At 43.4% G+C, this 13,656-nt stretch overlaps 2 protein-coding genes and 4 non-coding genes across 6 annotated transcripts in view; 1 reads left to right on the top strand and 5 right to left on the bottom strand.

The window, feature by feature from the left end:
* LOC132790072 (mucin-5AC) overlaps nucleotides 1–11,161 on the top strand; it is a 41,527-nt gene extending 30,366 nt beyond the window's left edge. Inside the window, exons 4-9 of the mRNA XM_060798504.1 lie at nucleotides 3,260–3,508; nucleotides 5,901–9,086; nucleotides 9,575–9,890; nucleotides 9,944–10,074; nucleotides 10,141–10,308; nucleotides 10,380–11,161. Of these exons, the coding sequence (XP_060654487.1) occupies nucleotides 3,260–3,508; nucleotides 5,901–9,086; nucleotides 9,575–9,890; nucleotides 9,944–10,074; nucleotides 10,141–10,308; nucleotides 10,380–10,718 (4,389 nt within the window). The 3' untranslated portion in view covers nucleotides 10,719–11,161. The remainder of the gene's footprint in view (nucleotides 1–3,259; nucleotides 3,509–5,900; nucleotides 9,087–9,574; nucleotides 9,891–9,943; nucleotides 10,075–10,140; nucleotides 10,309–10,379) is intronic.
* Nucleotides 9,327–9,399, bottom strand: Trnaf-gaa (transfer RNA phenylalanine (anticodon GAA)). Its single transcript has one exon. It is a non-coding gene; the product is annotated as a tRNA-Phe (tRNA).
* An 81-nt stretch (nucleotides 11,162–11,242) lies between the features above and the next one.
* On the bottom strand, nucleotides 11,243–11,315 carry Trnaf-gaa (transfer RNA phenylalanine (anticodon GAA)). Its single transcript has one exon. It is a non-coding gene; the product is annotated as a tRNA-Phe (tRNA).
* Nucleotides 11,316–11,604: 289 nt separating this feature from the next.
* On the bottom strand, nucleotides 11,605–11,677 carry Trnaf-gaa (transfer RNA phenylalanine (anticodon GAA)). Its single transcript has one exon. It is a non-coding gene; the product is annotated as a tRNA-Phe (tRNA).
* A 566-nt stretch (nucleotides 11,678–12,243) lies between these two features.
* LOC132791136 (NTF2-related export protein-like) lies at nucleotides 12,244–12,999 on the bottom strand. The gene is made up of 3 exons (XM_060799946.1): nucleotides 12,901–12,999; nucleotides 12,744–12,830; nucleotides 12,244–12,671 (listed from the first exon to the last, which is right to left on the bottom strand). The coding sequence occupies exons 1-3, from the start codon at nucleotides 12,907–12,909 to the stop codon at nucleotides 12,363–12,365; spliced, it is 405 nt and encodes a 134-aa protein (XP_060655929.1). The 5' UTR covers nucleotides 12,910–12,999; the 3' UTR covers nucleotides 12,244–12,362.
* A 485-nt stretch (nucleotides 13,000–13,484) lies between these two features.
* On the bottom strand, nucleotides 13,485–13,557 carry Trnaf-gaa (transfer RNA phenylalanine (anticodon GAA)). Its single transcript has one exon. It is a non-coding gene; the product is annotated as a tRNA-Phe (tRNA).
* Between the last annotated feature and the right edge of the window lie 99 nt (nucleotides 13,558–13,656).

Here is a 13,656-nt window from a genome sequence, read left to right as displayed (position 1 = left end):
ACCAAAGCTGGCTTAGCTGCGGCTTCATTTACATTGTGGCCGCTGGACGCTGATTTGCCTAATGGAATTGCTTTGTTCATGCAGCCAAGCGAAATAATCGAGAGTACTCTTGTTGCAAATACTTAATTATCAGCAAATAAATCAAAGATCGATAAAGCTTAAAAATTAAAAGAAGTAGATTGTAGATTGTTGTGCGCACTTCTGGAGGATAATAAATCAATAAATCAATTGTAGTAGATTGCTAAAAGTGTACAAATAGATTCATTTTCAAATAGGGCTTCGAAGTCAGCGGCTATTTATCTGATTTCGGAATTGTTTGCAAAATATCTATATTAAAATTGCAGTAGATAATAACATATATGTGTTGAAAGTTTCTCAACAGAAAATCGTCCAATTATATTTGTAAAGACAAGTTGAATCTTACCAATTACACATCTCGCAAATTCGAATATTTTCGGAATTATAATTTTGAAGTAATTATTCCTATACCCGCTACCTATAGAGTGTTATAATTTTGTGCTCGCAGAGAATGTATTTAACACACAGGGGCAGTCATCTCCGACCCCATACAGCATATAATTTTTTGAAAACCGAGAATTTATAGCCATTTCCTCCGTTCCGTCTGTCTGTCTGTCCGTCCTTATGAATACCTAGATCACAGATACTAAATGGGATAGAGATATTATTTTGATAAAGAGATATAATTTCGCGACATTAATTTTTGAACACAAATTAAGTTTATTTCTAATTTTTACCACGCTCACTGCTGACCCAGCAAATCGAGTAAAATGGTTAATGTTGAAGCTAGCTGATTACTAAAAATTTAAATGAAGTTATTTAAGAAATACTTTTGTATGGCAATAAACGCCTACTACAATAGGGTCTTAGTTACTTTGGCTTGGAATCTGGTATGTTTGGTACTCTATGGTATATTTCCAATTTAGTTCTATATAAGATATATTTTGTATAAATCCTTTGGTATGATTTGGTATTTTTACACTATCTTAAAATGGTATATTTTACCATATAAATATACCTTAGGTATATTTTAGAATTAATGAGAGCGACTCTATTAATTTTTACTATTAATTTTCAATAAAAGTAAAACAGTGCGATTTGCGGGGACGAAAGTGAGCAGTCAATAAATTATGATATCCGAGACCAAAGTGTTCAAATGGGATTGATCAATAATATATATATTTTATGTGTTCGGGGATGTCTCCTTCCTATTACTCATATTTTCTGTACCCACAAGATAATACCCTTCAAGATAATGGCAAGGGTATACCAATAAATCAATTATATTATATAGGAAAAAATAGTTTCTAGTTGGTTAGACGCTCCGAATAAATATATTTCTTTTGCAGAAAGTAGCAATATTTTAATTTCCAAGTATTTATTGCAATAAATAAGAAACGTGCAACTGAGCTATGATTGTTTATGGAAACATCGGTTAATTGGACAGGTGTAACTTAAATGGCCATCAAATTTGATTGTTTGCTTTTCAGCATTTCGGAGGGCAATTCTCACTGGCAGCGATTATGGAAAAGTGATTATATTTTGATGGCCTTTTCTTAGAGTGAAAGTCAATGCGACATTGTGTGTCTCTGTTTCAGTCTCTGTCTCTGACGAAAGTCGAAAACTCATCGTTTAGTACGTGAGCAGCTTTTTCATAGTTTTGTTATGCTTCCATATTGACAAACGACTTAAGAGCTCTTTAATTTGCTGACCAGCACTTTCTACTGCCCATTTGCCAGCCTACTGCTCACTGCATTCATGAGTATGCTCATCATTGAAGCGAGTGTTGCACCCACTCGAACTATGAGTTGACAGTGAAATTGCTGGGAATTCACTTGATAACTTATATTAACGAGTAAAAACTGTTTGGCATTGTTTGCCAGCCAATTACAGAGTACAGCTTAATCAGACTAAGACTTAAGCTAAAGCTATCAACTCTCTCATTTCTCTCTAATTGCCAGAGAAATGCAGAAGATCTCTCAACAAATTGTTATGCTGTTAAGTGGAGGGGTGCTCTTGGGGGTAGGGGGTGTGGGTGTGGAGTATTCTGTGATGCGTAAACAGCGACGTCAAGAAGCGGAAAACTTCGAGTGCAATTGAAATGCGCCTTTTAGCAACAAAACTTGCGTTTTGTATGCAATTTGTTAACCAGAGCAAAACAGCAGCACAACCAACTGCATTCCTATAACGCCCCCTTCCCCTAGAAACTCCCCCTCTCTCGCTCAGTCGAAGACAGGCACCCAACATTAGAAGCACTTTCAAAAAAAGGCAATAAATAAACTGAGAAATAAACAGAGAAATACCAAAGCAACAACAGCAATAATAATGCATAATAACAACATCGAGTACTCAACATTTGAGGCGAAACTGGCAACTGGCAACTGACAGCGATTTCTGTAATTAGCGGCCAGTCGAATTTCGACCTTGATACACTTCAATCAAACACTTTTGATAGATTTCCATTGTTTGATTTCTTGTTGTTGCGCTGCTTTCAATTTCGATTTCAATTCAATCCATATGCAATCAACTTTAGAGTTTCTTTGGCTGGAATCTTAAAGCGCTTTGGCATTGCCCTCAACACGTGGACTTAACGAAGGTCCCCTCGTTATCTGCTGTCTGCTGTCTACTGTCTGAGTAGGGACAGTGAGTGAGTGAGGTAGTCAGGTGAACACATGAGTGCTCCCATTACCCCCATGCATGCACTTCACAATGATCTTTAAGCGGTTCGATGTCAACTTATACGCATACAAATGTTGCAATTTGGGACTGTGTTTGGCATGTAAGAGTTGCTTCCCCCTTTGGTATTTCACACGCAGCTAAGACACTGCTTGCTGTCAGCTTATCAACTGCTTTAATCATCCATCCATTCCACCCAAAGGCTGCCTCTAATGTGCGCCAGCGCACTACTTGACATTTCCTAGCAACTGCACTGCTTGCTACTGAGCAAATTTAAGTACTTTTAACTTAATACTTAGCTGCTTTTCAATTAATATTTAGTTATTTAATTTCAATTAAATATTACATCGTTAATTCTCACTCACTCGCTCTGTTGTCAGCTTAGGCTTTGTATTCGTTAAACGCTGTCATGTATCTTTTATGACTTAGACGCCTCTCAGCTAAGGTTTTCTTTTACATTTTTAATTCTCACTCATTTATCTTCTTAACTTGATTACACACTTTTAATCCCTATAACGAAGTGAATTAACTCGAAGCTTTTCTGCATCTCTGTTTCTTCTCACAGAAACCGAATCGACAGTCGGAGTATTACGATATCTCGCCACGCCCCTTTGGTGTGCCCGTGAGTGGAGGTGGCGCAACGTCCGCAACGCCATCGAATGGATTTACACGCTCCAAGGCGATACGCAATGGTGGTGGAAGCAGTGGCAGCCTAGGGAACAGTTTGAATGGTTTCCAACCGCAGTCGCAGCGTGTCAATGTGCCACACCAGCAGACGCAATTTCTGGCGCACTTCAGTGAACCAACAACGACGGTAAGGAAACGCCAATTGAGCTCGAGATCTCGTTCATCAGCTGCCACATCGAAAGAAGGGGGGGCTGCCACATCGATAACAGACGGATAGAGGGACAGACTGGGGGAGTGACGGACGTCGAAAAGTAAAAGCAACAAAAAAAGGAACTACAAACAACATTTTGGCATTGCATAACATTTAACAAAACAATTGGCCATGCTCTGATTTGGCCAATATCAGTTGGTTTTTGGCTCTCGACTCTCTCTTACGTGACGCCAAATGAAACGGCAAATGTGTTTTTGCTCACTACGAATTCGGCAAACAAAATTCCGCTAAATCCGAGAACCAGTTGCTGCCAACCACATCTACACATACCTTCGCTCTGTCCCGCTTCGTTTCTCTCTCTTTGTGCTCTTTACAAACTTCATAAAACCACAGCGCTTTGGAGTCTATCAATGAATTTTACCTATTTTTTACCTTTCACCTCGTTTTGTTTACCTTAACAAATGTGGAGCAGTTATTTATCTTTGCTCCACGCTTAACAAAATACATGCTTCCTATTTATTTATTTACATTTCTACCAAAAAAAAATAATGAATGAGGGCTGTCGATCTGTCGAGCTGCTAAGCTGGAGAGATGGCTATTCATAATTGAGATGTTTGTCTTGTCGCACACTTTCCTCAGCTTCTTTCATTACTATCCTCTTCGTCGGCTTCCTCTTTTATTCGCTCACGCATCTCGTGTGTTGTTATAACCCGTGGCTTTTGAAATTTGAAATAGCGTATTAGACACTGAGGAGAGTTTCTATAAGCTCTGCACAAATATTATGTGAACAATTAATTCATTTTTAGTTTCATAAATATTCTAAAAAACAAAGCAATCAAATTGTCTAAAAAAGAAACTCCCTTCTTTCCTCCACCATGATTTAATAAAATTATTCAATGCATCGAAAGCTGCCAGTAACTTTCCCGAGTGCAAGGTGCAAGTGCACTGCACTGCTTGCAGCTGGCGCCATCTAACGAGCGTTGGCTACACGCGCAACTGCTGAACACATGCGTGTGCTAGTGAGAAATATAACAAGCGTGCTACATGCAGAGTATTTTGCAGTCGCGCCAACTCAATTGCCAATTAGATTTGATTTCGAGTTAATGACCACTATTTGTTGCCAATTTCAGTGAAAGTTTTGATGATTAATTTTGGCTTAATCACATCAATGGACCGCCCACAATGACAATTAGTCGCCATTTAGCCGCCAACGCCCACTAGATTGTATTGTAATTAATGATAATCCTTCGATGTGCAGTAATTACTCAACTATTTCCCATTCGAAACACCTTGCTGGCAGCACTTGAAGCTGCCATTTACTCGCACTCGCACTCGCGCGAACATTGCAAGAAGGGTCCCATCGATACTGTGGCTGGGGTTGCCACACTTTGTTCGGCAAGTGCTGTCAACTTGGCGCTTGCAACGACCCAAATGTCATCATGCAGCACTCAATCCAACAGCTTTCAATAGCTGCTCACGATTGCCAGTCGAGTCAAGTCGAGTCGAGGAGTCTTCTATACAGCTTCTTCTTCTTCTACACGTCGTAGTTTGTTGCCTTCACATAAAAATTAAATAAATACGAGCGCATAAATAATGGACGCCTCACGCTGCAAATTTTTTTGTTTTGCACAAAACGTAAAGCGCTTTAGACAAATTTGAGAATCACTCGACTGGGAATGGGTCTGAGATTGGGATTGTGATGGGGTGGAGGGGGAACGAGATTGAGAAGAGTTCGCACGCAAAACAATTGACAGACGAACCGCAGAGATTGTGATTTTTCCGTCAGTCTGACTGTCTTCTGTGTGCCTCTGTATGTGTGTTAGCGTGCCATGTTGCAACTGTAACTGTAACAGTTTCCCATGACGACGATAACATATGACCACAAAAGCGGTTGCCGTTGCCGTTGCCTTTGCTTTGCTGTGAATGAGGCAGCCCAGCTGCTGTCTGCTTGGCAATCGGCAACTCTAATAACAGCTGAGACTGTAACAATGCGTAGCACGGCATTTGTTCCCCTAGAGCCGCGATCCCCCAGACAACAATTATCCCACATTTGTCGTATCATTATTACTGTTAAGCAGCGTCTCAGCTAAAAGAGAAGGTGAAGGTATTGCGAATTCACAGGTTCTTTGTGGCCCCAAATCTCCCGATGAGCAATGGAACCGCCTAATCACAGATTGTGAGCAATACCTGATGCCTGACTTTTTAGATACTTTGATACTTTTGGATGCTCTAGGTGATGTGATTTGAGAAGAGCGTTTGACTCAGCTTGATCCAACAGTCCACAATTACCTCTCGCTCATCAAAGCTGAAACTGATCTTAGACTATTTCATTTATTTGATATGCAATATCTCCGATTATTTTTTCCAGAATGAGAAGCGCTTGGGATCGAGCAGCGCTGCATTGCGTCCCTTTGGCAATGGCGGCTTCTCGCCAAGCTCGACGCGTACTCGCACTCAGGCGCCACCAGCTGTGGAAGATGCCACACCCCAGGCAGCAGCGACGCCATATCGCCTGCGCAGTCGCTATCAGCCTGCTTCAGCCACATCCTCATCGACGCCTTCCACAACAACGGGCAGCAGCGCAGAGGTGAGCAGCAAACGGTACAATCGCTTTGGCAGCAATCGTGCAACTGCCAAGACAACAAGCACCACAACGATCAGTTCGAGCACACAGAATAATGCGCCCTCGGAGCGTCCCAGTTTTGGTCGCAAGCCGCCAAGTCCCCGTCGACCTGTGTTCATTAGTCGCGAAATTAATGAACCCGTCAGCGTAGTTAGCAAGCGACCCTTTAACTATAACAGCGCCAATGCCCGACTGAAGTTACCACGACCCACTCCAAGCACCACCAGCACTACTGAGGGCGTGGAAGAGGAGGAAGACGAGGATGAGGAGCAGTACGAGCAGGAATCCCAAGAGGAGCAGCATGACCATGAGGAATCGTCGAGTCTAGAGAAGCTGCCTCTTCAAGAGGAGACCATCACACCCATTAGCGCAGTCAAGACTGAGACAGTGCACAGCCAGACGCACAGCTCGGAAGCACTGGACACGGTGACCAGCAATGAAGACGATGCCTATAAATCGAGCAGCACCAGCAGCACAGAGGAATCCCAAACGGAGTCTTCCGAATCCCACGACTTTACCGAGGAGACCACACTTCCAAATGCTGTTCATGAATACGAATATGTAGAGGAGGATGATAAAGAGAAGGCCACCACGTCGATACCCAAACAGAGCGAGTCCACAGAGGAGCATCAGATAGGCACTGAAGCAGAGACCACCGATGTGACCGTGGAAATTGTCAGCACCACAACCCAGACTCCTAGCACAATTGGAACAGCGAAACAGCAATCTCAGGAAACTTCCAAGGAGCAGGATAAGAGCTCGAACACCTCCAAGCAACAGCAGGAAGATGAATCCGAATACGATGACGAAGAAGGCGAAGAAGGTGATGAGGAATACGAGTACGAAGAGGGTGAGGAGTTGGACGAGGAGGAAGGTGGCGAGCAGGGACATGATCACAAGCAGCACAGCGATGCCACCACCGAGTCGGAAAGCGAATCTACGCGAAGTGGTGAGCACAAGTTTGATGATGGACGCGAAATCATTTCTGTGGTGACCACCAAGAGCGTGGTCAATGGCTCCACAGCTTTCCCGGCGCCTGTAACGCCCAGCACTTTGGGCACAACTCTCTCCGACAGTCAGCCAGCCCCCAAGCTAGAGGAGGAAGAGCACACCGAAACACCTACTGTGGTTGTGGAGACAACTCCGATGCCCAGCGACACTACTCCGAATGTAACAGAGAGCTATGTGGTCGTGGCTTCGATACAGACAAGTCGAAGCATCAACGGTGCCCGTTTCCTGCCTTTCCCGGCCATCGAACAGGAAGAAACAAAGCAGACATTATCGGAACTTGAGCGCAAGGTGCACTCCAAGCAGCAGCAGAAACAGCTCGATCAGAACGAGAGCAGTGAAGAGCCCACCACAACAACAACTGCATCGCCAACAACGACATCCAGTTCAACCAGCACCAGCACAACCTCAACCACGGAGAGATCTCTGCCAGCACAAGGCGCCTCCACGGAGAGCATCATCGACAAATTGGATCGCGTGCAATCAGAGCTTTCGAGTGGCGTGCTGTCGGGCAAATATCAAATCATCAATCAAATGGATGCATCCACACAAGCCACAACTCTGTCCACGGGATCTGGTCGATTTGTGCCAAACATTCGCAAATTCCAGCCACGGACCACAGCTTCGCCCAGCACCACAAGCAGTGGAGCAAAGGTAAAGGTGCAGCACTTTGATGAAAGCGAAATGGATGAGTTAGCTGGTCTATTGCCAGTGGGATTCAAGCCCAAGTCCAGCTACAAGAATCGCAAAATCACAACGACAACCACATCGACCACAACAACTACAACCACAACGGAGGCGCCAGCTGAGGAACAACCAAAGAAACCGTCGAGAAACTCGACCATCAGTCGGTCATTCAAAAATGGAGTCGTTGCCGTGCAAGATGTCGCTTTAGCGGGACTGTTGCCCAAGGGTTACAAGCCACCTAGAACCACAAGCACGACGTCCACAACAAAGGCACCGAAGGCATCATCGGCGCTAGAAAGTCTCTTCAGCGATGCAAAGTTCGACGACAGTCTGGCTGCTTTGTTGCCTAAGGATTACAAGGTTAGCTCGACGACGTCCAAGCCCGCGATTGCCGTTGTCGATGACATATCCAAGTTCCTGCCACCTGGCTTCACTCCATCCTCAACCACACAGAGATCGCCACCTGTGGCTGTACCCTTCGATGATCTGAGCAGTTTCTTGCCACCTGGCTACAAGGCACCAAAGGAGGAGCCAAAGCTCCCCATCACACCCGTTAAGGTGGATGATTTGAGCAGCTTCCTGCCGCCAGGCTTTAAATTGAATACCACTGAAAAGTCTAGCTCAAGTGAGAGTGATGATCTGCTTGCTTCGCTGCTACCACCAGGCTACAAGTCAAAACCAGCCGTGCACCCAGCTTCCACCAGCACCAGCACAACCTCTACGACGAGTAAGCCACAAACGAGCGCCGCACCAGTTGCCAGCTCCACAGAGGCACCTGGCGGTGGTCTAAAAGTCGTGTTCCCCAAAGGATTCCACAAACGTTTGGGCGCTCATCGTCTGACCACGCCACACACCCCAGTCGAAGGCGCTGAAGTGCCCAACTCGTCACCGTCGTTGGTGATCCGAAAGGGTCCACCTACTCGTGCAACCACCGAGTTTACTGGCTGGCCTACTCCCCCTACGACTCCGCTGTCGATTGACAAACTCAATGTACAGACAATCAACTTTGAGGATCTGCTGACAGCAGCTGGCAGCACTAGCACCACGACAAGCACCACCACCACAACAACCACCACGACCACGACGACGCCACGACCCACTAAGCCAGGACACTGCACCGCCGACTGCGATCTGGAGGCCACAATTAGGATTATCGATGGCGTCGCATGGAAACCGGAACTGCTCGATCATAACACGTTGGAGTGGAAGAACCTTGCACACGAACTAGAGGCACAGGTGAGTACCCTGTACTAATTTCGATAATTACACCTACATAATTACATATATTAAAAAACAATAACGTGTTCATTTTTAATTTAATAACATTGAAGTTAATTGTAGTTTTTTGTGCAAGAGATGTGCAATTATCAATGTTATACATTAATTAATTTTTCGCAAGAAATTAATCATTATTACACAAAATATAACATTTGGCTCAAAAATTTATTAATTGCAAAAATAAAAAAATTTATCGAGTGCCGAAACCCGGGATTGAACCGGGGACCTTTAGATCTTCAGTCTAACGCTCTCCCAACTGAGCTATTTCGGCAGTTGTTCAACTTATGTCTAAATCGAATTTTCATTGCCGCCCCTTAGACCGCGGGCTGCTTTATCGTTTCAAATTCCATTTAACATAATAATACTTATCAGCTTTGGCAATTAATTGTTAGCATTATTGTTATCGTACATATTATTCATAATTCTTATACAATTGTTTTCGACAGCTTAACGAAGTCTACTCCAATGCGGCGCAGCTGAACAAATGGTATAAGAAGGTGCGCATCGATAGCTTCAGCGAGGGCAGCGTACTGGTGGATTATTATGTGGAGCTGGCCAACATCACCGAGGATGTGGACACACTGGAAATAAAGCAGCTGTTCCATGATGCGCTCGTCAAGCCAACGGCCCCCATGGTGCCCGACAAGGATGCCCAAGAGAATGAGACGGACAGCGTGTCCAGTCCGCAGGAGGAGCAACTAGTCAAGGCCAGCTATCAGATGGGCAAATTCACCATTGATCCAGTGGCCACTGAGTTTAGTGGTGAGTAAACTAAGACTGCAATTTCTACTGCATCTAATTGTTGTCAATTTCAGTAATTGCCAAGAATCTGCACACGAATGTGGAGAATGCTGAGGATGATCTGCCCATACCACAGTGGGCGATTGTGGTGATTGTGATTGGTGTGGGCTCGCTCGTATTCGTCGTCATCTTTGGGGTCACAGTGGTAAGTACTCATGAGATTCATGAAAACACGATTATATTGATTAATATTTCTTGCTTTTCGTTGCAGCTGCTTAATCGCCAGAAGCGCGCCAAGAAGACGCCCATTCCTTTGACGAATGACATGCTGAACGAGCTAAAGGTCAACCACATGGGTGGCGCTGACAACTACGGCGTGGATGATTTCTACAACATTGACGATCCTTGGAATGACACCAAGCAGCCGATCAAGCCGAAAGTAAGACGTGCACTCAAATAACATTTAATCAGCAGAGACTGAATATACTCTTTCTTTTATACTGCGTGCAGCGCTTCACCAATTCGATGCACGGCAGCAACAGCAGCAACATCTACGACAGCTGGCGTTCAACACGTCATCCACACAACAGCGGTGACTATTTCTATGACCAACAGCCGGCCTACTCCCAGAAAGGCGACTCCCTGAAGCGACCACATCATGGTGGCGGCGGACATCACCACCACCAGCAGCATTCGCATCAGCAGCCATACGCTGGCCATCAGCAGCAGCAAGGCTATGGCCATGGTCATCAATATCCCGACGCCTTTGCCGATGCACACCAGATGTACAGCTATAATAATCATCCGAGTAGGACGCGGTACGCGCGTGACTACGACCCAGACTTCTAAGATAATCAGTCGCGCCCATAGCGACAGACTAACCACGATCTAGCTTTAGTAATTTGCAATCGATTAGACATTGCAAAAGTTTATACATATGGCTTAATTATACTGCTGCTCAGTAACATACTCGTATATATAATATGTGTATATACTTACATACTTGTATTCTATTTATAAGTACAAGTATAATAAGGCAGGTATCATAATACTATTTATACCCCAAGCTATCAGCTATCTTCGTTTTCTACCATTACTTTATTCTTTACTAAATCTATTCAAATGATTATTCTGCGTATATATTGTATGTAATTGGAAATTGGGAGCGCTGTTACTTGGACTCCCGGAAAGTAAATAGTCATGCACTCTTAGTTAAAACTAGTTTGTAATTATATCGTAGACCTTTCTTATAATTTAATTAATGGCGTCTTAATACAAAATAATAATTGTCTTTAAAGACAAAAATAATAAATAAATAAATATTAAAAACAATTTTCAAATTTTTTATTTAATATTAAAAAAAGCTAATTTGATGCCGAAACCCGGGATTGAACCGGGGACCTTTAGATCTTCAGTCTAACGCTCTCCCAACTGAGCTATTTCGGCACATGGTGAGTCCGATGCCAACTGTCCATAGCAAATGTATGGCGCCCAACCAACACTGACGTGGTTTGTGTCTTAGCTAAATGCAAATAGCAATTCTGTTAACGTAGCGCTTGTGTTAACAGTAGCGGTTGTGGGGCAAATCAACAGCGACTGAAATTTAAATAACATTTTTATCCCGGATGCCTATTATCCAGCAAAATAATAATTAATTAATTATTATTATTATGCTACAGAATTTCGTTTTTCAATTAGAGTTGGCAAACTTTAGAAAAAGGAAAAAATTGTTGGATGCCGAAACCCGGGATTGAACCGGGGACCTTTAGATCTTCAGTCTAACGCTCTCCCAACTGAGCTATTTCGGCAGATGCACTTGTTTGCCCAAAAGCACCACTTAAGATATAAGAAAATTAGGAATAAAAAAATGTATTTAAGCACTAAGTGTCGAAACTAGCTTTTTCCAGAATCAGCTCTTTTTAGCCGTTAGTCTAATTATTACAGTTTTTAATTTGATTGCTATTTTAAGAAAGTTCCACCAGCTACGGACGTTTCAACTGCTGACTGCACCGATTGTTCTCACGCGAGTGGCAAGTGTCAAGTGCGTGCAACACAAGTGCGTGCAACAGACGACGGGTTGCAACGTGACGTCGACGTCGACTTACACTCGGCTTTAAGGAGCGCCAGCACCAAAACTATGCCTATTCTCTTACTATTGGCATAAACAAACTGCGCGCTCTTGAGCTTAGCGACAAGTGCATTACATATGCCCTTATGCTTTGTGCTTGCTATCTCTTAAAATCAAAGCCAGTGCAGTCGCCCTTTAGCGCTCGCAAAGTGAAGCTCTCTCTTAAGCCGACAGTTAAATAGGCCCTTAAGCGCTAGCAAGTTATGCTCTGTGCGCTTACAGCTTGCATAAAGGTCTCTCTTCAAATGCAAACACAATTTATATTTATTTCATGTTAAGAGTTCTCTCTCTCTCTCTCTCGCTCTCTTAAGCTTAATGCGTTTAAATGTAATTTAAACTAATTTTAAGCTAGATTACTAAGCGCTTTATAACGGCTCCTGCAGGCGATAGCAATCAGAGGCAATTTTCCATTTATCATTCTCGGCCGTTAGCACAAACGATTGCTGAAAATTGCGCGCAGCCTGATCCGAATATTTCACTGTGCCGCTGGCCAGGATAATGTATGTGTTCTGATTGCCCACGGCAGCATCCAAAATCGGTTGCGCATCCAGCGTGGTTAGTTGATGGCGCGATGAGGGCAACTCTTTAAAGTAGCGTTCGATTGTTTCGCGTCCAGTGGCGCCATTGCCATTCCAACTGAACGTCGCGCTATCGATGTACAGTCGTCCCATTTGCTAAAATTATGTTTAAAATTGCGCTTGTTATTTATTTCGTCATAGCCGGCAACTTTGTTGTTGTCCACTTACATGTCGCCGATTGTCCAGGGAGGCATAGTACACACGTGTGAAGTCTTCGGCTGTGCGACAAGCCGCTTCCACTTTGGTACGCAGTTCCTTAAAGATGCACACATAGTTTATGTTATTTAAATGCCTCAATAATCTACATAAATAATTATTTACTCACGCTGTTCATATTTCGGTTGTTGTAAATGCCGCAGTGAAGTGTGACCACTATTTCAATTTCAAATTATGCTAACATCAAGGTAATAGCCTATTTCCACTGCACCCAAAACCTCGGTTTTCTTCGGTTTTTTTCCGTTGAGATCAAATACGTTCGCCCCATGTAAAAACCCATAAGAAAAAAAGTCGGTTTTTCGACGTTCGCGAGCTACGCAGAAATAGCGAACGAACTTTTTGGGTAATAAGTAATTACTAATTACGCGATATTTAATCGATGTGACAACGAAAATTAACTCACCCCTATACCAACAGCTGACATTTAAGTGCGCCAAGGTATGAAAACAGAGAAATAAAAATTTTATTTTGTTTTTAAAGCAAATTTTTTATATTTAGATGAGCCAAAAAACTCGCTAGCCGTCAATATCGTGGAGTGTCATCTCCACAAGGCTTTGTTGTTCGAGCTATAGGAGGAGAAATGTAGTGTCTTTTTTGGCACAAGGATGCCAAAAAGCATCCATGCCGTTGTTAAAAACTAAATGTATTTAATAAATGTAGACTCTACATAAAAAACGCTAAAAAAGTAATTGATGCCGAAACCCGGGATTGAACCGGGGACCTTTAGATCTTCAGTCTAACGCTCTCCCAACTGAGCTATTTCGGCAGTTGATGTTGACGTGTCAAAATCGCGTTTTGATTCCCTACCCCGTGTACTTTCACTGCAACCCTCACAAGTTATGAGGACAACATGATTTATACGATT

The sequence above is a fragment of the Drosophila nasuta genome, chromosome 3 (assembly GCF_023558535.2).
Source record: "Drosophila nasuta strain 15112-1781.00 chromosome 3, ASM2355853v1, whole genome shotgun sequence".
NCBI lineage: Eukaryota > Metazoa > Arthropoda > Insecta > Diptera > Drosophilidae > Drosophila > Drosophila nasuta.
This window is presented reverse-complemented; position numbering and strand designations above follow the sequence as displayed.

What these genes read in the sequence shown, in the direction of transcription:
- LOC132791136 (XM_060799946.1), bottom strand. An exon ending in CCCTGGACAATCGGCGACAT is followed by an intron (nt 12,672 to 12,743) that starts GTAAGTGGACAA and finishes ACATAATTTTAG; the next exon opens with CAAATGGGACGACTGTACAT.